Genomic DNA, 26,172 nt, shown 5'->3' with positions numbered 1-26,172 from the left:
TATATATTCTTCGTTGAAAGTGAGTGATATAAATTAAAATGGAATGCATTTACTATTAAAATATATATTTCTGTAAATTGTATTAGCAGGGAATCTACTTTCCTATATTTCAAGAAAATGTTCTGCTGGTTTTCTGTTTTTTATTCCACCTATCTATGCAAAAGAAAATATCGGTAGTTTTGTGCGATAAGCTGAATATGAATCAAACTGCAATTAACAAGTGTGTACTTTTTCTTGATATTTTTTTCCAACATTGATTACTTCGAAAGGGTGGTTCTTCTGTGATTTCTTATGTAGCCATGTGGTCTAGGATCTACTCAACTTCATATTTAAAATTTAAATGTTGAAATAAGACTGATATTCAACTGTGCAGCTGGTATGTGATGTGCCAGCAGTGTTGCATTTCTGGACAAATCGATAGGCAACGCCGCAAAATAAACAAAAGAAATTTGTTTATAGAAATGCTCATTAATGTTGTATTATTTATATGGTTAGTGGGCTTGATCGGAGAAGCCAGTGGAGAAAATGAAGGACTATGCAGCACAGATGAAAATACATCCTGCGCCGACAGCATTGATTCTCACGATGAATGTAAGCAACTTGTTGCCGGCTTCTGACATTAAAATTTTGATTAAAATGCTGATTATCACACTCTTTAGTTAGCTACGAGATTCTACGAAATATTAAGAAGGCACTGGCCGGCTATCAGCCGTGCAGCAGCGATGTGAATGATGCCAACTGCAGCTGCCACGCGGCGGTAATCAAGCGAGATCTGGCTCCCTACAAGGCAACAGGTGTCAGCCGCCAGATGATCGAGAGCTCCGCCAAGTTCGGCACTCGGTACAAAATATACGAGAAGAGTCTGTACCGCGATGAGACTTGCATGTTCCCGGCACGCTGCCAAGGCATCGAGCACTTCCTGCAGCCGCTGGTGGCCACGCTGCCCAACATGGATCTAGTGATCAATACGCGCGACTATCCGCAGGTAAACACTGCCTGGGGCAACGGCGGACAGGGGCCCATTCTCTCCTTCTCCAAGACGAAGGACCACCGAGACATCATGTATCCCGCGTGGACCTTTTGGGCTGGTGGTCCGGCCACAAAACTGCATCCCCGTGGCATTGGGCGGTGGGACTTGATGCGGGAGAAGCTGGAGAAACATGCGGCAGCCATCCCCTGGTCGCAGAAGCGGGAGCTGGGCTTCTTTCGCGGCTCGCGCACCTCGGACGAGCGTGACTCCCTGATCCTCTTGTCGCGCCGCAGTCCGGAGCTGGTGGAGGCGCAGTACACCAAGAATCAGGGCTGGAAATCGCCCAAGGACACGCTGGATGCGCCGCCCGCCGACGAGGTGTCCTTCGAGGATCACTGCAAGTACAAGTATCTGTTCAATTTCCGTGGCGTGGCAGCCAGCTTTCGGCTGAAGCATCTGTTCCTGTGCCAGTCGCTGATCTTTCACGTGGGCGACGAGTGGCAGGAGTTCTTCTACGACCAGCTCAAGCCCTGGGTGCACTATGTGCCACTGAAGAACTACCCCAGCGAGCAGGAGTACGAGCAGCTGTTGACGTTCTTCAGGAAAAACGATGCACTGGCCCAGGAAATTGCTCAGCGGGGACGCGACTTTATCTGGCAGCATTTGCGCATGAAGGACATCGAGTGCTACTGGCGAAAGCTACTCAAAGGCTACGTGAAGCTGCTCACGTACGAGGTGCGGCCAGAGGATAATCTCATATACATTAAGCCAGCCAAGGACGAGCTTTAGTTTCATAATGCAGGGAGATTCTTAGAGCTATCCGCTACATGTCGAATATATTTTTGACTTTCTAATTAAAATTTCAATTTCCCGGGCTTGTGTCAGTGTGACCTGCCCTTTTGTCTGGTCAATTGTGACGTCACGAGCAGTCAGCTGTTGCTGCCTGAGGTTTTTGTAATTTGTGCAAGTTCTGAACGTTTCCTGCGATTCCCTACCATGACAGCACAACTGAATCCCTTTCGGAAAGCTTTCCAGCAGCCGACGAGGCAACGCATCAACTGGTTCCCCGGACACATGAACAAGGGCATGCGCCAGATCCAACAGAAGCTGCGTAACGTCGATTGCATTGTGGAAATACACGACGCGCGCATTCCGCTTGCCGGTCGTAACTCTCAGTTCTTCGACACCATAACGGGTACGACACGATCAGCATCAACCCCCAGATGAAGACATTGACCAACTTTCGTTTCCCCCTTCCCAGGCAGCGGCGTAAAGCCGCATATACTTGTCCTCAATAAGATCGATCTGCTGGGCCCCAAGCAGCAGCGCAGCGTGACCCAACAGCTACGCCGGCAGCAGCCGGAACTGAGGAATATTCTGTTTACCAACTGCAAGGATCAGCGGAATCATGGAGTGCTGGACATACTGCCCCTGGCCACGCGACTGGTGGCAGACAGCAGTCGCTACAATCGCGCCCAGAGCGCCGAGCACAACATCATGATCATCGGCGTGCCCAATGTGGGCAAGAGCTCCATCATCAATGTGCTGCGCAATGTGCATCTGAAAAAGCGCAGTGCCGCACGTGTTGGCGCAGAGGCTGGCGTGACGCGTGCCGTCGGGGAGCGCATCAAGATCCAGGAGAAGCCAGCGGTCTACATGATCGACACGCCCGGCATACTGCAGCCATCGGTGACGGACGACGAGATGGGCATGAAGCTGGCGCTGGTTGGCTGCCTGCCCGATCACATTGTGGGCGAGGACTTGATTGCCGACTACCTGCTCTACTGGCTGAACAAGCACCGACGCTTCGAGTATGTGGAGAAGCTGTCGCTCAGCTCCGGTCCCAGCGACAGCATCAGCACTGTGTTGGCGGAATACGCGCACACCGAAGGCCTGTTCCACCGCGTCAAGCAGTACGACGGCCAGGTGGAGGTGATGACAAATTTATTGGCTGCCGCTCGAAAATTTATACATTTTTTTCGCACCGGCCAGCTGGGCAGCATCAATCTGGATGAGCAGTCATGAGTCTTAGCCTAGGGGTTACATATATGTGTTTGTTAAGTAAAAATGAAACTGTTGGAACTGGTGGGGCTGTTCATTGGGCATCTGCCATGGGCACATCGATGGCTATGTCGCCCACGCCAGGCACCGGAATGGAGTACGAAACTCCAACGTGGCTGAGGTCCGCATCGTCGCCGAGTTCCATGGGCACATGTGCAGCACTATGCAGTTGGCTCTCCATGCTTAGGTCACTTGTGGTGGCCGGCTCAGGTGCAGCCTCAATGGACGCACTGCTGGTGACTGCGTAGCCCGTGCGGGCGGCCACCGCTCGCAGCTCCTCTGGCACGCCCTTCATGCGCTTGGCTATGTTGTTGGTGTACGGCGCCAGCTTTTGATAGTACTCGACGAGCATCTGGGGATTCTTCTCGGACACCTCGCTGTTGGACACCAGATCGAATTCGTCGCAGAAGTGCCAGCGGACCAAATACTTGATTTCGCCGCTCACGTCTGTGGCTCCCATAATCTCGGCCAGGTCGAGGCCGCGCTCGTAGCCGCGTGCCTTTTGGATTTCCTCGCATTTCGGTTTCTTTTCGCCGCGCTTCTTCGACTTGGCACGGGACTCCTCGAACCTTTGGATGAGTGCCGGGCAATCGCAGTTCTCCTCGGGTTCCCAAGTGTTGTCTGTCGCCTGGTAGCCGCGCCATTTGATCAAATACTCCACCTTGCCATCGCCTGTGATTCGCTTATCCACGATTCGCTCCACCACGAAGTTGGGCTCGTTTTTTCCCATTTCCAGAAGTTTTCTTTCGAGTTGTTTACAATTTTTCAATCTGAGGTTGGCGTGTACACAACAATTTTCCGATATATCGATACTAATCGCATATACATCGATACAAAAAAGGATTACATGTAAATGGCTGAAATACATGGCTTAAAATAATAAAAAACAAGGTTAATAAGAATAGCATCGTACATTTTATGTATTTTATGTTTTAGCGCTACAGGGGCTATACATAAGCCGCATTTCATATATTCAATATGCTTCTCGATTGAATCCCATGTGAATGTCATTTTGGAATTTGATATCCACGCGTCTTTCGAAAGTTTAGCGCTTCAGCTTCAACAATGGATAATCTTTTGAAAGATTGGTCCAACTGGAATCCAATGGCCATGGAATACAGCAACGAAGGTAGAGCCTTCGTAGATACGTTTGGCCAAAATGTGGTTGAAAAAGCGCAAGCGCCCATGGGTAAAAAAAAGGCGCTCGACAAAAACGCAAATACCGAATATCCGTACTTGGTTCTTAAAAAAAAAGTGATGCACATTAGCAAATGTGCGTTGATTAATTTCTTTGGCCGTAAACATGTACGAAACATTGACAGTCCGCCTAATTCGGACCACTTCGTGGTGTACTTCAATGACTTGGGGTAAGTAGAACTCGCGTCGTATGGTATGAAAAGCTCAAAATTAAGTAAATATCTCTCCCTGCAGTTCCTTGGAGTCGGCGCACAGTACACTGGAAGCATTTCCTCAATTGCTGCAAGTGAAGCGAAGCCATTGCGGCGACCAAGAGAAATTCAGGTATGAGAAAATGTCCATGCAGATGAGTGCCGCCAACAGGATGCCCGAACCAGTGAAGCTTCCAGCAATGGTACCCACACATCGTGGACCAATGGACACACAATCACGCACCATACACTTTTCGTGTAACGGTAATAAACATCCAGAGTTTCTGGCAGTGCCCATAGTGGACTCGTCGTGCTACAAAAGCGGCTCTCTCATGGCCATTAGAGACGCGAAGAAGCGCTTTCTGAAGGTCAAGTTTGAGTTTAATCTAGAGCGCCACGGGGCCTATGTGCTTGAGAAAGAATACAAAGAGGAAACATACTCGAAGCCAGTGATCCAGCAGATGCGTTGCGGCAGACAATTATATAAAGAGTAAGTAAATAATCGACTGTAATCGATGTGATTTTTAACAATATTTAAACCTCCAGCAGCACTGGTGTCGATGCTGGGCATGTCAGCGTGGATGATGCTGACGAAATGATAATCATGTCTGGCTATAAACGTTGCGTGGCCTGCAAAGATTACACCTCGACGGTGTGCAAAAGCTGCGACATGCCCTTTTGCGATGCTTTATGCTGGAGCATTGTCTCCGAGCAGCACGACAGGAAGTGCGGCACCGGCCAGAGCGTGGCCATTGATGATCAGAATTTGAAGAAACTACTTCCCAAAGCTGGTCTACCGCCACGCCGCTCCAAGGTCAAGATCACTGCCTTTGAGCAGTCGAATGTGGTGTATGTGCGTCCGGCGGATATCCTCTCGGAAATGGCCTACTACCGCGTGCTCACTGAGGTCTGGATGCATGGCAAAAAGGCGCCCAAACTTGACCAGCTGCCCGTTTGTGGTCAGATTGTCATCTACAAGTTTGAGGCAGAAATTGTGCGTGCCCTGGTGCTGAATGTGGACAATCCAAAGGATATATGCGTGGTCTGCATCGATTTTGGCAGCGTTGAGTACACAGCTCCAGGCAATCTGTATCAATGCGGCTCCACTGTGGCCGATTTGCCGCGCTACGCTACGCCCGTGAAGCTACGCGGTGTGCCAAGGCGCGCATTGACCCCACATCTGCGTGAGGCAATGTACGCCGTGCAGGGGAGTTTAGTCTTTGAGCTGAGATACCACAAACGGGAGTACGACTACGAAAATCACATGCAGACGGCCGTGCTCATCGATCTGGAGATGAATAGAGGTTTGAATAGCTTTTTCAAAAAGATTATGACACCCGTCGATCCCGGCTTGCATGGACGCGGATTCAATGAAGATGTAAGCTTGAAAGTTCCATCGGCATTTCAGCATTTTAATTTGTCTTTTTGTTGCTTTAGTTTTTGCCGCATGTGGCTGCGCCACCAGGAAAGAACATTGACTTGATTGTCACTGACAATTCGTCCCTAAAGTACGGCATCATCCACTGCACACCCGCTGGCTTGGCAGTGGATATCACAAAAATGCAGCGCGCATTCCAGGACTATGGAGAAAAGATTGCCAAAGCGGAGACCTATGCTGCTCCGTAAGCGCAGACACAAGCCCACAAGCCAAGAGCATTTCTAATCAATTTTATTTGCAGGAAAGGTGAACTGTGCATTGCCAAATATAAGGACAAATGGTGTCGCGGCGTTTCGATGGAGCTTGTGGGTGATGGCTATCCCAGCATTTTGTTTGTGGACTATGGAAACATTGTGCCCATCCATGTGACCGATATCCGTGCATATCCGGAGCAATTAACATATCCCATATTGACCACTGAATATGATTTGATTGGTAAAACATTTTGATTCGCATGCAAAGCAAAGCAAATTTATATTTCCTTCTATTTGTATCTTAGGTCTTCCCGAAGAGCTCACCGATGCGCAGGTCAAAAGTCTCGAGAAACATCTACAAGTGGGTGCCCGTGTGACCTGCGATGAGATAGTTAAGAGCCAGGAAAACAATTACTCGCTGCGCCTGGAAAACCTGCAGAAGCTGCTGCAGTGAAAAGGCCAGAACTAATGGGGATTACGGAACTTATTATATGAATATCCAAAGTGCCATTACATTCCTACATTCATCTATAATCAAAATAATAAATAAAGTCGGTAAGCCTTATGGCCTACCCCAAAGAGTTGTCCAACAACAACGTTAAATATTAAATCTCGTGCTTCATTTACTTAACGTTTTTCTTTATACAAATGTTGCTTAGGCTCTCCAGATTAACGCTGATGGAAGCATCCTGCAAAGAATAAATTAAACTATTTAAAATAAACAGAAAATTCTGCGTAAAGTGCTGTAATACCTCAAGAAACTCTTGACTGTAAGGTGGCTCCACTTTCAACCAATTTGCCAAAGCCTGCCAAAAGTAAAAGTCAAATAAAACAATGGCAATTTATGAGCACTCACATTGGTAGCTCCTCCAGGTACTAGCTCCAGACTCTTATAAAACTCCAGCTCCTCAGAGCATCCACTGGATGTTATCAATGTGTAAACTTTTGTGTCCATTTCCCTGCCAGCCAGCAGCTGTTCCGCCCCCGAACTCGCGTCATAATTGTAAATAATGAGATACTTGCAGCGAAGATAACGTATCTCTGACGAGCGACTGGCCAATACCAAGGCAACCCTTTCTGACTGATCCTCTGTGGAGTTAAATAACGCCACATCGCTGGCATTTTCCAGCTGCACGTGTGGAATGTCATAGGAGCGACAGTAACCTCTGAACAGCTCCAGGCAATTCTGACTGTTTGCTAGAACGCAGATTTTGTGGCTGCCAGCCAGGGCGAAGTCATCGAGCATCAGAGACACAAACTCAAATTTGGCCGAATCATCGGGACCCATTTCCTGCCAGGGCGGCAGCTGGAGCAACAGCAACTGCATCGCCTCGCAGTTTTGCAGCTCACCCACTCGAGTTTTCAGCAGCACGGGATGATCGCAAATATGTTTAGCAAGTTCAGCTAGCAAGATCGGTTCCTAAAATAAGCAAGAGTTAGAATTACGCTCAGGATTCTTGAGTTATTACCATGTCCGAGCGTTGACTGAGTTCACGGAGCAACTGGAGTGCTTTAGCTTGAAGTTCTGCGGGTTGCAGGAAGCACATGTATTCGATTTGCGTGCAAGTGGTTGCTGGGGCATTGCATTTCTTCAACAAGGATGTCCTGAGGGGTGGGTTGACTGGAGGATCTGACACGCTGCACGTTTTACTGCTATCCCTGGGCGGCGTGGGAGTTTCAATGTGGCCGTTTACTGCATCAATTTTTGCACACCAATTTGCAATTTCCAGTTTCCGATATTCAATGCACTCCTCAACAGTCTTGAACTCATCTTGCAGCTCCACATCTTTGCTGCCAACCTGCAGCTGATCGTTTTCCTTGAAGTTTCTCTGGCGGAAGCACGTCATGCTGTCCACAACCTTCCCAGTGTCGTCTTTCAGCGTGGCCTTCGATTCGGCTATCACCAGGGTGCCATTGCCAGTCCAAATTTTGTGCTTTTTGGTGGTCTGATTCCGCCAGAGCACATGAAAGATGCGGCCTTCCTTGAGTGGATTTTCGCCAGGTTTTATCTCCCGTGGTCCCACACTCTCGTACCCCTTGGCAGTGCCCCATTCCATGGTTGTTGGTGTAGCCGCGGGCCAATCAGCTGGCGGTTCCTCTTGCTGTGCCACTTCTTGATATCCCCGCTTTGCGGCCCGACGCACGGAAGGAGCCTGGGAGCGACGCATTTTGTCAATTTTAGGTTTAAAATTCGCAATAAAAAGTTTGCGGGTTGTCTTGAAAGTAGTCGCAGTCGATCGATAACCAGAATCGTTTTTAAAATAATATACTAAATCACTTGGTTTTTCATGTTTGCATTCTAACATAAAGTCATTCTGAAAATGTTTAAAAGCAGCATTGAAAACGGAATTGTAACATTAATAAATAGAAATAGGGTGTACCGGTCGGACATGCAACAAGTAGTCAAAAACGTAACATTCCCTTTACGTTACGTTTATGCTCAGATCCTTTTTGTTTACCTTTTTGTTTCAACCTTGTTTTGAAAGCATCCAATCAAATTCTGCCCTTATAAATAGCCAATCTTGTAGAGAAACAATTGATGTATCGAATGAAAGTATAGTTTTAGTGTTGAGAATCCTAACAAGCTGTTAATATTGAATTGAATATCAAACAAAAGAAAAATGATTTAGGACCAGCACTATTTGCGGTATATTTTGCAATTGAGCAAGTATTTTTGGAAGGGTCATGCGGTATGGCCTATCGATAAATCCGCGGTCACATTGATGGTATCATGAAGTAACTATAAGGAGGCCTCGTCGGTGGCAGAGTTACTCGTTGCTATTCCTTATTTTCAGTGCTCGTTTGCTTGTCGATATGTTTCATGTTGTTAAAAATGTTTATTTTATCAAAACACAGACTACTATCATGTAGCAAACTATTAAAAATTAAATTATGAAACAATTATTATGTTTTTTCAAATTGCCTTCAAATCAGCACACTCCGTTGTCGTTGCCCTCACACCTACAGAGAAAGCCCTTTCACCAGCACTTGTCACTCGCACGTTTGCAAAATTTTTTTCGACGAGACCTCCCTACATAGTTTCTTCATGGATGGTATCAACACGAGAACAAGCCGGCAGCAGCTTTTAAGCATTCGATTCGTTTTGAAATCACAGAAGATACATACTACATACATATATAGGAATCACAGGAGGCCTGGTAGAGGCCCACGCCCATTATGGCGTTCCATTGGTGCGACAACAATTTGCACACTACGGTGTTCACGCCGCGTGACTTCCAAGTGGAGCTGCTGGCAGCCGCCTATGAGCGCAACACCATAATCTGCCTGGGCCACAGGAGCTCCAAGGAGTTTATTGCCCTGAAGCTGCTGCAGGAGCTGTCCCGCCGCGGTCGCCGTCATGGCAAGGTTAGTGTTTACATCAGCTGCCAGGTGGGAAAGGACAAGGAGCCCGCGGCCATGTACACGATGCTCACACACCTGACGGACCTGCGGGTGTGGCAGGAGCAGCCGGACATGCAATTGCCCTTTGATCACTGCTGCAGGGACTATCATGTGTCCATTTTGAGTCCGGAGGGACTCCTCTGCCTGCTGGAATCGCGTGAACTGCCGCTGAGCAGCATTGAGCTGATTGTGCTCGAGGACTGCCATGACAGCGCCGTCTATCAGCGCATACTGCCCATATTCGAGGAGCACATATTGCCGGCTGCGCCGGCAGACAGACCGCGAGTGCTGGGCCTGGCCGGTCCTCTGCACAGCGCTGGCTGTGAGCTGCAGCAGCTGAGCGCCATGCTGGGCACCCTCGAGCAGAATGTTCTGTGTCGCATCGAGACGGCCAGCGACATTGTCACGGTGCTGCGCTACTGCTCAAAGCCCCACGAATACATCGTGCAGTGTGCGCCGTTCGAGATGGATGAGCTGTCGCTGGTGCTGGCCGATATACTGAACACGCACAAGTCCTTCCTGGTGGACCATCGCTACGATCCGTTTGAGATTTATGGCATGGATCAGTTCATGGAGGATTTGAAAGGTAAGTGGTTGACTGTAACGCCTCAAGCTCAAGCTAAACACCTTGATTTGATTTCGCAGACATACCCGATCCCAAGCTGGATCCGCTGTACGTCATCGACTCGCTGCTGGTTGTGCTGCATGAGATGGGTCCCTGGTGCACGCAGCGTGCGGCTCATCACTTCTATCAGAGCAACGAAAAGCTAAAGGTGAAGACGCCACACGAACGCCATTATCTGCTGTACTGCCTCGTAAGCACGGCCCTCGTGCAGCTGCACTCCCTCTGCGATCACACATTCCAGAAGCAACAAGGAGCGGGCGACCCACGGCACACTATTGAGCGGTATTCCAGTCCCAAGGTGAAGCGCCTGCTGCAAACGCTGCGCTGCTTCAAGCCGGAGGATAGCCATGGCCATGGGCAGGCCGATGGACTGCGCAAGATGCGCCATCAAGTGGAGCATGCGGACTTCAACAAGCTCTCCCATGCGCTGGAGACCAAGTGCCAGGTGGTGGATCAGCTAGAGACGCAGGCAACGGACACACGCAGCCTGGTGGCCAATCTGGAGCACATATTGCAGCATCCAGAGGGCAAACCTTTCCCGAAACGCAACAGCCATCGCCCCCCGCCACCAACCACCACCCAGGCGCAGTCATCGCCAGCGAAGGGCAAGCACGGCGCCAACTCGCACAACCGTGTGCGGCGGCGTGTGTACACGCGACGCCACAATCGGGATCAGCACGATGGCGGGGACACGCTTTGCGCGCTGATTTATTGCAACCAAAATCACACGGCGCGCGTGCTGTTTGAGTTGCTGGCGGAGATGAGCAAGCGGGATGCCGATTTGAAGTTCCTGCGCTGCCAGTACACCACGGATCGGGTGGCCGATCCCGCCACAGAGCCCAAGGAGGCCGAGCTGGAGCATCGCAGGCAGGAGGAGGTGCTCAAGCGGTTTCGCATGCACGACTGCAATGTTCTCATTGGCACCTCGGTGCTGGAGGAGGGCATCGATGTGCCCAAGTGCAATCTGGTGGTGCGCTGGGATCCGCCAACAACCTACCGCAGCTACGTCCAGTGCAAGGGTCGTGCCCGTGCCGCCCCAGCCTACCATGTTATACTGGTGGCCCCCAGGTATGTCAGTCCCGTGATTGGCGAAGTGCAGCTGACGGACAAGAGTCATCGCTTTGTCTGCGGCCCGGCCGGAGACTCGACGGAGGTGGACAGCGACTCGGATGACTCGGCCATGCCGAATTCTCTTGGCTCCGATCCGTATACCTTTGGCACGGCGCGTGGCACCGTGAAGATTCTCAATCCGGAGGTTTTTAGCAGTGTGCCGCCCACGGCGTGCGAGATTAAGGAGATCCAGGACGAGACGCCAGCCATTGCCCTGGACAGCAGCAATTCCAGCGACGAGGCCGTCAGTCTGAACAACACCCCGCCCAGTGAGAGCCAATCCAGTGGGGAGCGCAAGCCCAGAAAGCGCTTCCAGTGTGAGGTGCCAGCGCCCAAGGAAAATGATGACCAAACGGAGGCCAACGCAGCTGTGGAGGATGGTCTGGCCAGCACCACAAAAGAGCTGGTCCATCAGATGGCCCAGTATCGGGAGATCGAACAGATGCTGCTCTCAAAATGTGCCAACACGGAGCCACCCGAGCAGGAGCAGCAGGAGGCGGAATGTTTCAACAGCTGCCTGGCGGCATACCGGCCCAAGCCGCAGCTGCTCACGGGCGCCTCTGTGGATTTGGGCACGGCCATAGCGCTGGTCAACAAGTACTGTGCGCGGCTGCCCAGCGATACCTTCACCAAGCTGACGGCCCTGTGGCGCTGCACGCGCAGCGAGCGCTCAGGCGTCACGCTCTATCAGTACACGCTGCGTCTGCCCATCAACTCGCCGCTAAAACATGATATTGTGGTGAGTAGAGATAACTCTCTTCTGCCCATTTCAATCTCATTTAACTTTATCTTCTCTCCTTCTCAAGGGTCTGCCGCTGCCCACACAAACGTTGGCGCGTCGCCTGGCTGCCCTGCAGGCGTGCGTGGAGCTGCATAAGATCGGGGAGCTCGATGATCAACTGCAGCCCATTGGCAAGGAGGGTTTTCGGGCGCTGGAAGCCGACTGGGAGTGCTTTGAGCTGGAGCCCGAGGACGAGCAGATCGTGCAGCTGAGCGACGAGCCGCGACCGGGAACGACAAAGCGGCGGCAGTACTACTACAAGCGCATTGCCTCGGAGTTCTGCGACTGTCGACCTGTGGCCGGGGCACCCTGCTACCTGTACTTCATCAAGCTGACGCTGCAGTGCCCCATACCCGAGGAGCAGAATACGCGGGGCAGGAAGATCTATCCGCCTGAGGATGCGCAGCAGGGCTTTGGCATACTCACCATGAAGCGGATACCCAAGCTGAGCGCCTTCTCGATATTCACACGCTCCGGGGAGGTGAAGGTCTCGCTGGAGCTGGCCAAGGAACGGGTGGTGCTGACGCCCGAACAGATTGGCTGCATCAATGGCTTCCTGAACTACACGTTCACCAATGTGCTGCGCCTGCAGAAGTTCCTCATGCTCTTCGATCCCGATTCCACCGAGAATTGTGTGTTCATTGTGCCCACACTCAAGACGGGGTCGCCGCAGGGCAGCAAGCAGATTGACTGGAAGTTCCTGGAGCTCATCCAGGCCAATGGCAACACAATGCCCCGATCGGTGCCCGATGAGGAGCGCCTGGCGCAGCCATTTGATGCGCAGCGCTTTCAGGATGCTGTCGTTATGCCCTGGTACCGCAATCAGGACCAGCCCCAGTACTTTTACGTGGCAGAGATCTGTCCGCATCTGTCGCCGCTCAGTTGCTTCCCCGGCGACAACTATCGCACCTTCAAGCACTATTATTTCGTCAAGTACGGCCTCACCATACAGAATGCCGCACAGCCGCTGCTCGATGTGGATCACACGAGTGCACGCCTTAACTTCCTCACGCCGCGTTATGTCAACCGCAAGGGCGTGGCACTGCCCACCAGCTCCGAGGAGACGAAGCGCGCCAAGCGTGAGAATCTTGAACAAAAGCAGATCCTCGTGCCGGAGCTGTGCACCGTGCATCCGTTTCCCGCCTCCCTGTGGCGAACTGCCGTCTGCCTGCCCTGCATCCTGTACCGCATCAACGGTCTGCTTCTGGCGGATGATATACGAAAGCAAGTGTCTGCAGATCTGGGCCTGGGGCGGCAGCAGATCGACCAGGAGGAGCAGTTTGAGTGGCCCATGCTGGACTTTGGCTGGAGTCTGTCGGAGGTGCTGAAGAAGTCGCGCGAGTCCAAGCAAAAGGATTCCGCTGTCACGAATGGCAAGGAGCAGGTGAAGGAGGCAGAAAGCGAACCCCTGCCAGTGGCAAGCGAAGCAGCGACGGTGGAGGAGAAGGCAGAGTTGGCCGCCAAGAGCGCCAACGAACTGATCATCGAGGGGGAACAGAAGCTGCAGGAGGCGGACGATGATTTCATTGAGATTGGAACATGGTCGAACGACATGGCCGATGACATTGCCTCCTTCGACGATGAGGATGAAGACGAGGAGTCCTATCTGCCTGTGCTGCCGGCCAATGTAAAGTTCTGTAAGTAAAAACCACTATCTGAATGGATTCTCCGAGTCTAAGCAATGGCCAAATCCTTCTACTTGCAGGCGATGAGCAGACACGTTATGGTTCGCCCACCTTCTGGGATGTGAGCAACGCCGATGGATCGCTAAAGCAACCGAAAAGCAAGAGCAAACAACAGCAGAGTGCCGCGGGCAAGGGTCGTGCTGCGGGCAAGCCCAGCTTTACGTACTACGACTCGGACAACTCGCTGGGCTCCAGCTATGGGGAGGATGATCATGGAGTGCCGCTCAACTATTTCCATGGCAACTACAGCTCCGATGAAGATGCTGTGGCGGATGATATAGATGCGGGACGTATTGCATTCACATCCAAAAACGAGGCAGAAACCATTGAGACGGCCCAGGATGTGGAGAAGCGACAGAAGCAGATATCCATTATCCAAGCGACGAACGCCAACGAGCGGCAGTATCAGCAGACAAAGAATTTGCTAATTGGCTTCAAGTTTGAGGAGCAAAAGCCGCAGCTGGCGGATTGTGCACAGCCCAGCGAGGACTACGAGCAATCGATACTCAAGCTGCAGTCGGAGATCGAGAGCTGCGGCATGTTGGTGCCGCACGATCAGCAGCTGTCGCTGAAGCGCAGCGATTCTGCCGAGGCACACGTCAGCCCCCACTCGATGATTGAGCTGCTGAAGCAGTTGCTGCCCTACGTGCCGGAGGACAAGCTGCTGCAGAAATTAGGCGAACGCCCCGAGTTTCAGCTGTCGGATCTGATTGATCTTAATGCAGATTGGGTGAGCGCACATGCTGATGAAATCTACAGCGTATTGGGCTGTGGCGACAGCTTCGACAACTACAACGATCATCTCAGACTGAACCTCGAGGAGAAGCAGCTGCGGCTGCAGTTCGAACGGCTGGAGATTAGCGGCGCCAGTCCAGTGAAAGCAACGTCGCCAATGATCCTGCCTGCGGGCTTTAGCTTTGATCTGCAGCCAGAGCTTGTGGGCCATCCCGGGCCCAGTCCCAGTGTTATACTCCAGGCACTGACCATGTCCAATGCCAACGATGGCATCAATCTGGAGCGCCTGGAGACCATCGGTGACTCGTTCCTCAAGTATGCCATCACCACCTATCTGTACATCACGTACGAGAACGTCCACGAGGGCAAGCTGAGTCACCTGCGCTCGAAGCAGGTGGCCAATCTGAATCTGTATCGCCTGGGCAGGCGCAAGCGTCTGGGCGAGTATATGATAGCCACGAAGTTCGAGCCGCACGACAACTGGCTGCCGCCGTGCTACTACGTGCCCAAGGAGCTGGAAAAAGCACTGATCGAGGCTAAGATACCCACGCACCACTGGAAGCTGGCCGATCTGCTGGACATTAAGAATCTGAGCAGCGTCCAGATATGCGAGATGGTGCGCGAGAAGGCCGAGGCATTGGGGCTGACGGACAGCGGCGCAGAGCAGGCAACGGCACAGCCGACATCCGTGCCGATGGACGAATCGAATGACAGTTGCAACGACTTCAGCTGCTTTATACCCTACAATCTGGTGTCGCAGCACAGCATACCGGACAAGTCGATTGCCGATTGCGTGGAGGCTCTGATTGGGGCCTACCTCATCGAGTGCGGACCCCGTGGTGCGCTGCTCTTCATGGCCTGGCTGGGTGTGCGCGTGCTGCCGTACAACCGAGAGCCGGCAGCTGCCAGCGATGTGGAGCGAACGCCCGGCAGCACCAGTCCCGATGCCAACCAAATGGTGACGGTGTATGGATCGTGGCCCACGCCACGCAGTCCCCTGCTGCACCATGCCCCCCATGCGGAGAGGGAACTGGAGCATTTGCTCAGCGGCTTCGATGAGTTTGAGGCCAGCCTGGGGTACAGATTCCGTGATCGTTCCTACCTACTGCAGGCCATGACGCACGCCAGCTACACGCCCAATCGACTGACGGACTGCTATCAGCGGCTGGAGTTCCTGGGCGATGCCGTGCTGGACTACTTGATCACGCGTCACCTGTACGAGGATCCGCGCCAGCACTCGCCTGGTGCACTCACCGATCTGCGTTCCGCTTTGGTGAATAACACAATCTTTGCCTCGCTGGCCGTACGACACGGTTTCCACAAGTTCTTTCGGCATTTATCGCCGGGACTGAACGATGTCATCGATCGGTTTGTGCGCATTCAGCAGGAGAACGGACACAGCATCAGCGAGGAGGTAGGACATGAACAATCATATTTCTATTCGTGTTTCACAGTTTTCTCTCCTTTTTAGTACTACTTGCTGTCCGAGGAGGAGTGCGATGATGCCGAGGACGTTGAGGTGCCCAAAGCCTTGGGCGATGTCTTCGAGTCGATTGCCGGTGCCATTTTTCTCGATTCAAACATGTCCCTGGACGTGGTCTGGCATGTCTACAGTAATATGATGAGCCCCGAAATCGAGCAATTCAGCAACTCTGTGCCAAAGTCACCCATCCGTGAGCTGCTCGAACTAGAGCCGGAGACGGCGAAATTCGGCAAGCCCGAGAAGTTGGCCGACGGACGCCGGGTGCGTGTCACCGTAGATGTCTTCAGCAAGGGCACCTTCCGCGGCATTGGACGCAACTACCGAATAGCCAAATGTACGGCAGCCAAGTGCGCACTGCGGCAGCTCAAGAAGCAGGGTCTAATTGCCAAAAAAGACTAAGAAAGGACCAACAGCAGCAGCAGCAGCAGCAACAGCAGCGATGTGTGATGCCAGATTAGGCTTTAATAGATAGAATACTTACATACCGTGCAAAGACACATATGGATGATGCAAATTAAAGAACATTTTTTTAAAAAGTAAACTACATTTGAAAGTTATTTTCTTGTGCAATTTTGTGGTGGAGCCTGCTTGGGTATTCCTACGAAATAATTATTGAAAAATTCCATAACCTTTGCGCACTTAAATTAATTTGATTTGGCAATCGAAACACACGCTTTCATTTGATGTAAAATTCGCTTCCATAGAAAGTCTTTAACCGAAATTATTTTGAGCCAAAGTTTAAGTTTTCTACAATTTTTTTTATGGTATGGTAAATAGCAATAAAAACTAGCTAAAAATGCATCAAATTTTCCATAGAATGGTACACTTAATTGAAGTAAATCAACGCTGGAAAAAGCTCTAGAATTAAAGGGAATTTATTTTTCTATTTAGATTTTGCTATGCTTTGTGGTACACCTTTCGTTTGTTCGATGAACATGGAAACCCCCGCAATTTATGACCGCCTCGATTCTTATCAGAATTTCAAAGGCAGAAAAAAGCGAACCGATGCAGGGTAGAACTTTAGTGATAGCTGAAAAAGAGTCGAAACATGACGGAGGCGGCAGCTGAACCAGAGATAATTCCATTTGCAGATATCGCGCTGGGGGAGGTAAATACACACCACAGCAAGTAATTTTGTGTGCCAATTTCAGTATTGTTCTGGAAAAAACCATTTGTAGATCCTTGGAAGGGGCTACTATGGTCTGGTCTATAAAGCCCTGTGGGGTGATCTACCGATAGCCGTGAAGCAGATAAAACCCGGCTTTGAAGACAAGGAACTCAAGAGGGAGGTAAAGCAGCTATCAAAGGTCAGCCATGAAAATATCATCAAGCTCTATGGCGTCTCTGTGCACGCGAAAACTGTCCATCTACTAATAGAGTATGTTGATGGTGGAACTCTGCACAATTTCCTGCATGCCGAATGGCAGCCAAGCTATACGTTAGCCCACGCCATCAATTGGGCACTCCAGATCGCAGAGGTACGTGTGGACATATCCAAAGTAAATAAACGCCAACTAATAAGAGTATTTGTGTGTGTGTGTTAGGGTGTTGCTTATCTTCATGGCATGACACCCAAAGCGGTAATACATCGCGACATAAAGCCGCTCAATTCGCTGCTGGGACAGCGGGGCCTCCATCTAAAGATCTGTGACTTTGGCACCGTCGTGGACATGACCAGTTCGATGACAAACAATCGAGGCACTGTCCTCTATATGGCCCCCGAGGTGCGTCCACTCCACTTACAATTTAATCTGCAATCATTCGAGTGAGTTTCCCGCAAAAGGTATGCAAGGGCAGACACTACACCGAGCTGTGCGATGTACATAGCTGGGCCATGACCACGTGGGAGGTACTGTCGCGTAGGCAGCCATACGAGAATCATCTTACCCCTTATATGGTCACTTTGGCCGTGATCACAGGTAAACAAAACTCTCTTATTAAAAGTTGCACAACAATTAATTCGAATACCTTTAATTGACTAGGCGAAAGGCCACATTTGGATCAGGTAATGGTGGATTGTCCTGAGCACATTAAGTGCCTGATTGAAGACTGTTGGGATCCGGAGCCCAGCAGCAGACACTCGATGCGGCATATTGTGACAGTCTTAAAGGAGTTCATGGCCATAAATGAGGACAAACTAAAGCCATTAGACTATGTATTCAGAAACCAAACAGTGCTGCCAATAGAACAACAGGACCCATAGGACATGTGTTACTATAATAATAACTCATCAAGGAACAACCAATTCAATGAATCAATGCATCTGTGTGTGTTTTTTTTTTGTTAAAGGAACCAGCTTTAATTGATCTCATTTGAACGATATACAAAATGGGGGGTGCTATGTAGTCAATTGGTACTTTTTCTTTTCTTTTTGTTAGAAATGACAAAACATAGTTATTGATTATATGTAGGTGGTATATGAAATGTTTTGGTTAATTGTTCGGTATTAATAAACAAGTATTAAACGTGAACATTAACGCTAATTTATTGTTTCTGAAATATTTACATTGTAAAGGGGGTGGTTTGGGTAGGGAATCATGGGAGTCAGCATCGAATAATCAGGAGGGGATAATACATGGTATGGTATGGTATGGTATGGTATGGTATACAGGGGTGTTGGATCTGTTCTATGCATATGTTTTTTGCATCATTTGGATCACTAGCAAATATGTTTGATAATTAAATCATTAAAGAACAAATGAAATGTTAAAATCTTTTTATGTATAAATATAGTTATATATGTATTGTATGTGTTTTTGTATATAAATATGTTTTCTTTTGTTAAAAGAAACAAAGTCTCGATGCGATTCGAGTGTTAATTTGTTGGTTGTTGCTGGAAAACCCCTAACTTAACGTAACGTAACGTAACGCTTTGCGGAGTTTCGCATTTCATAATTGCTTTCGTTAATATGTTTTGTTTTTCCCTTTGCTTTCTTTTGTTGTTAATAAATGTTACATACTTATCTACACATATGTATATATCTATGTATAAATATGCGTGTATGCAAGCATAGTATGTATAATTAATTCAATTGTTTTGGTTTTTTTGGTATAATTGTTTTTGTTTCTTGTCTTACACTCGCTATTAATTGTGTTTTTTGTTTCGTTTTTATTCTTTCTTTTTTTCACCGCACGTTCCTGCCTACGATTTGTTCCATGTCTTCTCATATATATATATATATGCGATACGATACGGTACGCTATATATATATATATGGATGTTCAAGCATATATATTCCCTTTTTGTGTTGTTGTAATTTACGTTGCATTAAAAATTTGGTTGCACTTTGCTTCACTTAATTTCGGCTAAAAATGTAAATAGAAAACAAACGAAACAGACACAAAGAAAAGAAGCAACAAGATGATCAAATTAATGATTAAAGATGATACAAAAATATTACTTACACGTACCATTTTAAGAGCTAAATATACAAATTAATAGTGTATAACTAGTGTAAAACTCATTGATATGGTTACATTCGAAACAAAAATCATTTCGTTGTGGTTAACAAAAGGTGTGTAAGAAACGTTTATTTGTTTGTCATTCGCATGTGATATGTTTTGTTTTTCTTTTCTGTTGGGTGTGTGTGTGTGGTAAAAACACAAATTAATAAATTATTAAACTATTAAATATCGTTGGTTACAAAAGAGTACGAACTTAGACAATAATTGAACTGTTTTGGGGCGGACATGATAGCTCTTGAGTCAGTACAGGTTAAAATTATTTTACAACAGGGCAAACAGGTGATAAAAAAGCAACAAATATTCGAGTACACACAAACAATATTCGAGAAAAAAAAAATTAAATACAAATCAATTTTTGAAAGCGTAATCGGCGCGGAACAATGATTATGTGTGTGGGTGTCTCGTCTCCAAAGGCTGAGGCCATGTCCTAATATCTAAGACTTCCTTCGATTACATTTATAATTTCTAATTTGGATTCCGTTCACGTTTCGTTGATAGTGGGACAGATAGAGAGTGAGAGATTACAATGATGAGTACGGGTTACATTTTGTTATGCGTATGCTTATGCGTGTGATTATTGCTTAGTGTGTGGAAAAGGCCTAATTTCAGGCTTGCCTCTGTCCACGTTTCTACCAAAAGAATACACTAAAACGTTGGTTACATGGGCATGACATGCATACAATTGTACACGAGTACTACATTCATACATACATATTTAATGGGGGGATTAATGTGATTAGCTTTCTGAATTTCTAGATTTATATGTCATGATGTCATGTGTGTGTTTTTGATACCTTTCGAAACTAAACACTAATTCAACTAATTGTGTGACAAAAACATGATCTAAACAAATGCCTTGTACTATGAGAGGGGGAGGGCTGGTTGGGGAATGGATGGATGGCAACGGATTCTTTTTGTTTTTGTTTGATAACGGGTCCATATACACAATCATAATTATAACAAAAGTATTTTTGTTTAGCTGCAAATTGCCTTTGTTTTAAGTTCTCACTTTCGTGTGTTCTGATTTGAATCGAAATCTATGTGTGTCCTCTGTGTTTCTGTGTGTTGGTTGGCTGCTATATACTTAAGATCTAAAGAACGACGTCAGGCAGGTCGTGCGGCCTTGCCTAGGCGCGCATTTGGTTTTCATGTACGATCTTCCTCTCCTTGTAGTAGATCTCCTCCGATTCCTTGTCACAGAGCAGCAGGACAACGGCGCCAAACAGAAAGATGGCAGCGCCCCAGCCCACGCCATATGCCCAGCCAAACTCCCAAACTCGACGATTGGCTGCAAAGCGATAACAAAAGTTAACACAAGTTATATAAAAAGCAGCATTTGCAGCTCATACCCATGGTCAGCTCGCCGGCAAAGCACACAGGATACACGATCAAGGCGGACAGTACGGCCAGCACTGAAAAGTAATGAATTAATCGATTGACTTGAGGTATTAACGAGTGGTTTACTTACAGGAAACAAGCATCACCAGTACCGCTATGCGATAGAACTTATATTTTAGATTATGATTCTGTGTTTTTAGGCCCAGGCCGGTCAGCACTGTAGCAATGACATCTGTTATCAATGTGATAATGCAGAGCGCTGCCGTGGCCTTGATATAACCTGTTGACCCAAAAAAAGTGCATTTATTTATACGAAAAACTCTTGGCATCATTTGGTTAGCTTACCTATATCGCGTGTCCAGTAGCAGCCAGGTGGATCCTGTATGTTAAACGGCAGCGGCGCCACCGAATCATCCTCAATGCAGTGCACAAATAGGCCTTGCCGCCAGTCAGCGGCCATCAGCCAATCTGTTGAGGCCAGGGCCATGACCATGAGGGCCACCACAATTACGCCACATATAAATGCAATCACCTGTGGAATACCAGAGGCAAGAGACACAAGGGTGAGATATCTCCTGCTTTATTCCGACCCTGTACGTACCTTGAGTGGCCTCGTGATTGTGATGGTCTCAATCGTTGTTGTCGGCGCCATTTTTTCCGGTGGTGGACGCAGTACACTAATAGAGAGCGAACCCAGCGATTAGATGGAACAGTTACCCGATAGAAGAGCGCCTCGAAAAGCGGACCAACTCACCTTAAGAACTATATGGTAATGCAGGCAAAGGCAGGCTGCCCGCAGCTACTAATTGGAATGCGTTTCAATGCGTTTTCTTGGTTAGTTTTGTTTTTTATTTTGTTAGGTATGGATCTAGCCAGGATATGAGAGAGCAGTAATTGGGGGCAGTAGCTCTGGCTAGGGATAACAAACTAGTCTAATCGTGTACATATATTTATGTATATGGTATGTAAATGCTTCAATTGGCGTTTTATTGCTTATCGTTTTGCGCGTTTGTGTTTTCGTTTTGGACTGCGACTTCCAGTGCGTTTCGAAATTTCAGTTTGCAGGCGACATCACCCGTTTTAACATCTGTGGGACAATGAGGATTAACGGTTTGTTAGTGGGGGAAAGAGAGAGAGACATAACAATATTTGGGGATTTACAGCGAAGCGGTTACAGCAGCAGCATCATGCAACAAAACAACTTGACAACAACAACAAGAACGACAAAAAAATATAATTAAATAGAGGGATCTACAGGAGGGGCATTTCAATAAAGCTGTGCAGGGAATTAAAATACCCCAAAATGCGCCCAGAAATACACATTTCTTCAGTGCAGCTGGAGGAACAGTGAAACAGTGCGGAAGTTCCGTTAACCGGAAGAGGAACGCATGGGTGCTGGTGTGGGGGCTAGCAGCTGCAGCCCTACAACTGTACATCTCAATGGGATTCATCATTAATTATGCGATGGCGTGAATGAATCCATAAGCATGCAGCAAGCTGTATTTCTATCCAAGGAGACGACGGGAAACTCTTTAACACATGTAAAGGGAACCCGACAACCCCCCACGGAATTCATTAATTTGTAATGTCTGCAAATACAACATGTACACACATCTACATACATATGCATGTAAATATCTGCAGACAAACTTATTCTCTTTTTGCTTGTCAGCGGAGGAGAGAGCAAAATCTTGCAAATTTTGCGGGCCAGACAGAGATTATTTTGGGGTTTATTTATAGCGCCTCAGTGCCTCCAATGAGTACAAAAACCACATTATATTGCAGAGGAGTGAATACATATAGCGGTACGAGCGTGTGTGTATGTGTGGGGGACAGGGGGCATGGCAACAGGATCAGAATATTTAATGGATATATATAACGTAACAGAGCAGGCAGAATTTGGGGCACACAGCAACAATAACGTCGGAGCAGCATGATGGGTGATGGTGGCGGAGCGGGGGTTTTGTGGAAGTCAAAACGGAAGCAAAACAAAATGCAGAGCAAAATACAGAGAGAGAGAGATTGTATAATTCGTTTGGGGGGAATACCTCTCCTTGTAATAGTCCAATGTTACCGATTCGGAATCAAATTCAGAGTAATCGGGCAGGGATTCGGCATCGAAGGAGCTCATGCCACTCATCGTGTAATTGGGCAGTACATTCATTTTGTTGTGGAAGCTACCAAGGCTGTTGTTTTGTGGCAGCTGCTGCTGCTGCCGTTGCTTTTGTTGTGCCGTGAACTTTTCATCCAGTGGCGACATTTTGACTCTTGTTTATGCTAACAATATTGCACATACACACGCACATGAACGCACCGAACAGACTGTGGAAATGTGGAAACTGCGCTACTTTTTCTCTATTCTCTTTTTCCTTCGCCTTTCTTTGGCTTTCCCACTAGTCGCGTCTCGTTGAACGTTTGCCTTTCAAACGCACGGATCTAACACTCTTACAGTTTGCTCGGAAAGCTCGCGTCACTCTGGTTTTTTAGAGCATTTCCCCGACGTTTTTAAACGCTCAAAACAAAATAAAAACTAGAAAAATAATAATGTTTTCTTCTCATCACAACAACTGAAAATTAGGGATGGCCGATACCTGAATACCTGTTACTTGTCACGATTATTTTAACACCCTTAAATGCCGTGACCAAATAACAGCAAACGGATTAAATTTTATGAATTGTTAAGCATACTCAAGTGCAAGTCAATTGGAGTGTTGATTAGTTTTCATTTTAAAACCAATGCCAACTATTTGATTGATTTGTGATTTATGTGATATGACTTAAAATCACAGTTGTCTCACATATACGGTGTATATCGATGTATCAAAAGCGTGAAAGTATATGACCGTTTTCCTTGAATCCCAAAATCTCTTGCGTAGTGTGACCGCAACCTACCAGCATCAGCGTAACAATTTGGCGTCGCGTGGCTTTGTGAACAAAAACAAAGCTGATCGGTTGCAATTTAGCCAGTTAATTTCTGACAGAAAAGTGCCGCGCAAGGCCTCCAGACACTATGGCCACAGACACAGTGTCCAACGGCGAGAACTATCACCTCTCCAACGACGACGATGTGATCTGCCCCACATGCAATATCAAAATCAAGCGCAGCCAGGTGGCCGACCATTGCCAGGTCGAAATGGAGCGCCTGCACACAGTGGTTCCACCGATAAGTACCGCACCAACATCGACCATGACAACAAACACAACAACGTCGACATCACAGTCTGGATCGGGCGGACGGCAGCCGTGGAGTGTGTTCCAGCGTGTGCAGAAAAATCGTCAGACCAGACAGCGGCAGCGCACGCGAAAGCGTCCCTCCTCACCGCCCGCGCCAGTGGCTGCTCCCCCTGAGCCAGCCACCTCCGCCTGTCCCGTGTGCAACAAGAACTTCCCGCTGGGCAGCATCCAGGAGCATGCGAATGAGTGCTTGCGCAACAGCCGCCGCAATGGCCAGGCAAACGGCGAAAGGCACTCCAGCGACGATACCGACGACAGCGAGGAGTACGAAGAGTACGAGTGGGCTGGCCAGAAGCGCATTCGCGTGTCCACGCTGGTGCAGGGCGGCTACTCGGCCCTGAACATGGGCCAGACCATAAAGTACAATGGCAACCAGCAGTCAAACGAGGACGAGGACGAAGATCTCAACGTGGATGAGGACGATACGCAGATCTACGGACCCACACAGTACGGGGAGGCCGATGTGATTCCAACAGTGGAAGGAGGCGACTCCGCGGCTGATGTCTCAGAGGCAGACATCACGAACTACGTCCGCAGACTCATTTCGTCCAACGAAGCACCCAAGCCGAATCATTCCAGCGATGCTACTGCCACTGTGGAGGCTGCCGTTGAGCAGCAGCCAGCGACTGAACCAGCGGCAGCGTCCTCCAGGGAGACGCCCTCCACCTCTCGCTCCACGCGCTCGGCCTCCCAGAACCTGCAGCTGGTCATCGAGGCGCTCAGGGCCAAGCTGCGCCTCTACGAGAACCAGTCGCAGAGCAAATTCAAGTGCCTGATCTGCCTCGACGACTACAAGAATCCCGCCATCTCCGTCTCCTGCTGGCATGTGCACTGCGAGCAATGCTGGCTGCAGACGCTCGGGGCACGCAAGCTCTGCCCTCAGTGCAATTCGATCACCACGCCGAAGGACTTGCGTCGCATTTATCTGTAGACATCGAAAGATCTGCAAACCGCAAGAGCACCGACTTGTTATACAGGCTACAGGCTGCCTCTCAGCGTCAATGCCTCGCTCTGGCTTTCTTTCTGCAGCAGCTCTAGTTGATAATCCTAAGCATATATAATTTATATTAACTATCCATGGTACGTGACATAACAATAAGCAGCAATAAAATGTAACTATTACAATAAACCATTGACAAACGCCATGGTTTCTACGACGGAAGAGAAATTGCCACAAGAGCATTTTCCAGCATCATCCACTATTAGGAGTGGAGGATTATCTGCAAGGATTAATACATAAATAACATATCCAAATATGAGTTTCTTTGCAATTTTCTCAACAAACTAAATATAAGCCGAATTTGTTCAAAACGTCCAACGCGCGAAACGGTTAAGCAGTCGATAGTTTCTATCTAATAAATATCGGCAAAACAGCTGACTGGATAAAGAACTTGAATTTCACTAGTGTTTTTTGTTTTTCCCAATTTTCTCGACTTTCTTGGTCATGTCCACCTTCGGTACGTGTTCCTTTATGTGCGCCAAGTTCATAATAATACTCAAACTGCATTCCAGGCGCCAATCCCTTCTCCCACTTGGAGGAATCCTTCACACAAGACGGCAATGTCTACAAGTATTTTGATTTGCCAAAGATTGACAACAAATATGGTAAGAAAGGTTCCGTTTATGATCTCCAGGAACCATTATATACATTTTCTTAATTTACTGGACAGATGCACTGCCTTTCTCCATACGAATTCTACTGGAATCTGCGGTGCGAAACTGTGACAACTTCCACGTGCTGGAGAGCGATGTGAAGAGTATTTTGAACTGGACGCCTGCTCTGAAGCAGGGAGACAGCGATGTTGAGGTTTCCTTCAAGCCAGCACGTGTCATACTCCAGGTAGAATCTTCCACACTGCGCACACCAGTCACATCTCACTCTGTTTGATCTGTTCAGGACTTCACCGGTGTGCCGGCGGTGGTGGACTTTGCAGCAATGCGAGATGCGGTGCTCGATTTGGGCGGCAATCCCGAGAAGATCAACCCCATCTGCCCCGCCGACTTGGTGGTCGATCATTCCGTTCAGGTTGACTTTGCTCGCACCACGGATGCCCTGGCAAAGAATCAATCGCTGGAGTTTGAGCGCAACAAGGAGCGCTTCACATTCCTCAAGTGGGGCGCCCAGGCGTTCAACAACATGCTGATTGTGCCCCCTGGTTCCGGCATTGTGCACCAGGTGAACCTGGAGTACTTGGCACGCGTTGTCTTTGAGACGGATGCCACTGACGGCACGAAGATCCTCTATCCCGACAGCGTCGTGGGC

At 48.6% G+C, this 26,172-nt stretch overlaps 10 protein-coding genes across 25 annotated transcripts in view; 7 read left to right on the top strand and 3 right to left on the bottom strand.

The window, feature by feature from the left end:
• The window catches only part of LOC117585628 (endoribonuclease Dcr-1), a 50,354-nt gene that overhangs the window by 9,845 nt on the left and 14,337 nt on the right, over nt 1–26,172 (top strand). For 8 of the 11 annotated variants that reach the window (XM_034275200.1, XM_034275199.1, XM_034275198.1 and 5 more), the window contains exons 2-5: nt 9,376–10,039; nt 10,099–11,927; nt 11,995–13,606; nt 13,675–13,772. In XM_034275200.1, coding sequence (XP_034131091.1) covers nt 9,376–10,039; nt 10,099–11,927; nt 11,995–13,606; nt 13,675–13,772 — 4,203 coding nt within the window. Of the gene's footprint in view, nt 1–9,100; nt 10,040–10,098; nt 11,928–11,994; nt 13,607–13,674; nt 15,804–15,860; nt 16,414–26,172 lie in introns of those variants that run through there. The other 3 variants (XM_034275204.1, XM_034275201.1, XM_034275202.1) reach the window with 3 other exon arrangements.
• On the top strand, nt 406–1,937 carry LOC117585637 (O-glucosyltransferase rumi). Its single transcript, XM_034275222.1, has 2 exons — nt 406–591; nt 660–1,937. The coding sequence occupies exons 1-2, from the start codon at nt 462–464 to the stop codon at nt 1,757–1,759; spliced, it is 1,230 nt and encodes a 409-aa protein (XP_034131113.1). The 5' UTR covers nt 406–461; the 3' UTR covers nt 1,760–1,937.
• On the bottom strand, nt 628–23,264 carry LOC117585642 (transmembrane protein 47). Of its 5 annotated transcripts, none has more exons than XR_004573927.1 (7): nt 22,724–23,252; nt 21,277–21,352; nt 21,021–21,207; nt 20,806–20,955; nt 20,687–20,749; nt 20,270–20,625; nt 628–639 (listed from the first exon to the last, which is right to left on the bottom strand). XR_004573927.1 is itself a non-coding variant. In XM_034275230.1 (7 exons), the coding sequence occupies exons 3-7, from the start codon at nt 21,325–21,327 to the stop codon at nt 20,465–20,467; spliced, it is 612 nt and encodes a 203-aa protein (XP_034131121.1). In that variant the 5' UTR covers nt 21,328–21,352; nt 21,430–21,762; nt 23,125–23,264; the 3' UTR covers nt 19,446–20,464. The 5 variants fall into 5 exon arrangements, 4 of the variants coding, with proteins under 4 accessions (XP_034131121.1, XP_034131119.1, XP_034131120.1 ...); XM_034275230.1 differs by lacking the exon at nt 628–639 and adding an exon at nt 21,430–21,762 and having other exon boundaries at nt 19,446–20,625; nt 23,125–23,264; XM_034275228.1 differs by lacking the exon at nt 628–639 and adding an exon at nt 21,430–21,762 and having other exon boundaries at nt 19,446–20,625; nt 22,972–23,248.
• Nucleotides 1,915–3,052, top strand: LOC117585639 (mitochondrial GTPase 1). The gene is made up of 2 exons (XM_034275224.1): nt 1,915–2,165; nt 2,232–3,052. Exons 1-2 carry the CDS (start codon nt 1,967–1,969, stop codon nt 2,993–2,995), a joined length of 963 nt encoding a protein of 320 aa, XP_034131115.1. The 5' UTR covers nt 1,915–1,966; the 3' UTR covers nt 2,996–3,052.
• On the bottom strand, nt 2,898–3,824 carry LOC117585644 (chromobox protein homolog 1). Its single transcript, XM_034275231.1, has one exon. The coding sequence runs from the start codon at nt 3,759–3,761 to the stop codon at nt 3,066–3,068; it is 696 nt and encodes a 231-aa protein (XP_034131122.1). The 5' UTR covers nt 3,762–3,824; the 3' UTR covers nt 2,898–3,065.
• LOC117585631 (protein vreteno) lies at nt 4,063–6,661 on the top strand. 2 transcript variants are annotated; one of them, XM_034275216.1, is made up of 6 exons: nt 4,063–4,398; nt 4,463–4,909; nt 4,969–5,797; nt 5,857–6,041; nt 6,099–6,292; nt 6,357–6,661. In XM_034275216.1, the coding sequence occupies exons 1-6, from the start codon at nt 4,097–4,099 to the stop codon at nt 6,503–6,505; spliced, it is 2,106 nt and encodes a 701-aa protein (XP_034131107.1). In that variant the 5' UTR covers nt 4,063–4,096; the 3' UTR covers nt 6,506–6,661. The 2 variants fall into 2 exon arrangements, with proteins under 2 accessions (XP_034131107.1, XP_034131106.1); XM_034275215.1 differs by having other exon boundaries at nt 4,064–4,398; nt 4,966–5,797.
• Nucleotides 6,655–8,367, bottom strand: LOC117585635. The gene is made up of 4 exons (XM_034275219.1): nt 7,521–8,367; nt 6,908–7,471; nt 6,804–6,857; nt 6,655–6,740 (listed from the first exon to the last, which is right to left on the bottom strand). The coding sequence occupies exons 1-4, from the start codon at nt 8,355–8,357 to the stop codon at nt 6,675–6,677; spliced, it is 1,521 nt and encodes a 506-aa protein (XP_034131110.1). The 5' UTR covers nt 8,358–8,367; the 3' UTR covers nt 6,655–6,674.
• Nucleotides 16,856–18,370, top strand: LOC117585640 (mitogen-activated protein kinase kinase kinase 7). Its single transcript, XM_034275225.1, has 5 exons — nt 16,856–16,980; nt 17,051–17,350; nt 17,417–17,596; nt 17,656–17,791; nt 17,855–18,370. Exons 1-5 carry the CDS (start codon nt 16,921–16,923, stop codon nt 18,073–18,075), a joined length of 897 nt encoding a protein of 298 aa, XP_034131116.1. The 5' UTR covers nt 16,856–16,920; the 3' UTR covers nt 18,076–18,370.
• Nucleotides 23,551–25,041, top strand: LOC117585638 (E3 ubiquitin-protein ligase RNF220). The gene has a single exon (XM_034275223.1). It carries the CDS (start codon nt 23,686–23,688, stop codon nt 24,838–24,840), a length of 1,155 nt encoding a protein of 384 aa, XP_034131114.1. The 5' UTR covers nt 23,551–23,685; the 3' UTR covers nt 24,841–25,041.
• The window catches only part of LOC117585858 (cytoplasmic aconitate hydratase), a 4,027-nt gene continuing 3,127 nt past the window's right edge, over nt 25,273–26,172 (top strand). Inside the window, exons 1-4 of the mRNA XM_034275609.1 lie at nt 25,273–25,366; nt 25,422–25,514; nt 25,580–25,749; nt 25,807–26,168. Of these exons, the coding sequence (XP_034131500.1) occupies nt 25,354–25,366; nt 25,422–25,514; nt 25,580–25,749; nt 25,807–26,168 (638 nt within the window). The 5' untranslated portion in view covers nt 25,273–25,353. The remainder of the gene's footprint in view (nt 25,367–25,421; nt 25,515–25,579; nt 25,750–25,806; nt 26,169–26,172) is intronic.

Source organism: Drosophila guanche, unplaced genomic scaffold, assembly GCF_900245975.1.
Source record: "Drosophila guanche unplaced genomic scaffold, DGUA_6, whole genome shotgun sequence".
NCBI lineage: Eukaryota > Metazoa > Arthropoda > Insecta > Diptera > Drosophilidae > Drosophila > Drosophila guanche.
Note: the sequence above shows the minus strand (reverse complement) of the source record. Positions and strands in the feature narration are given on the sequence as shown.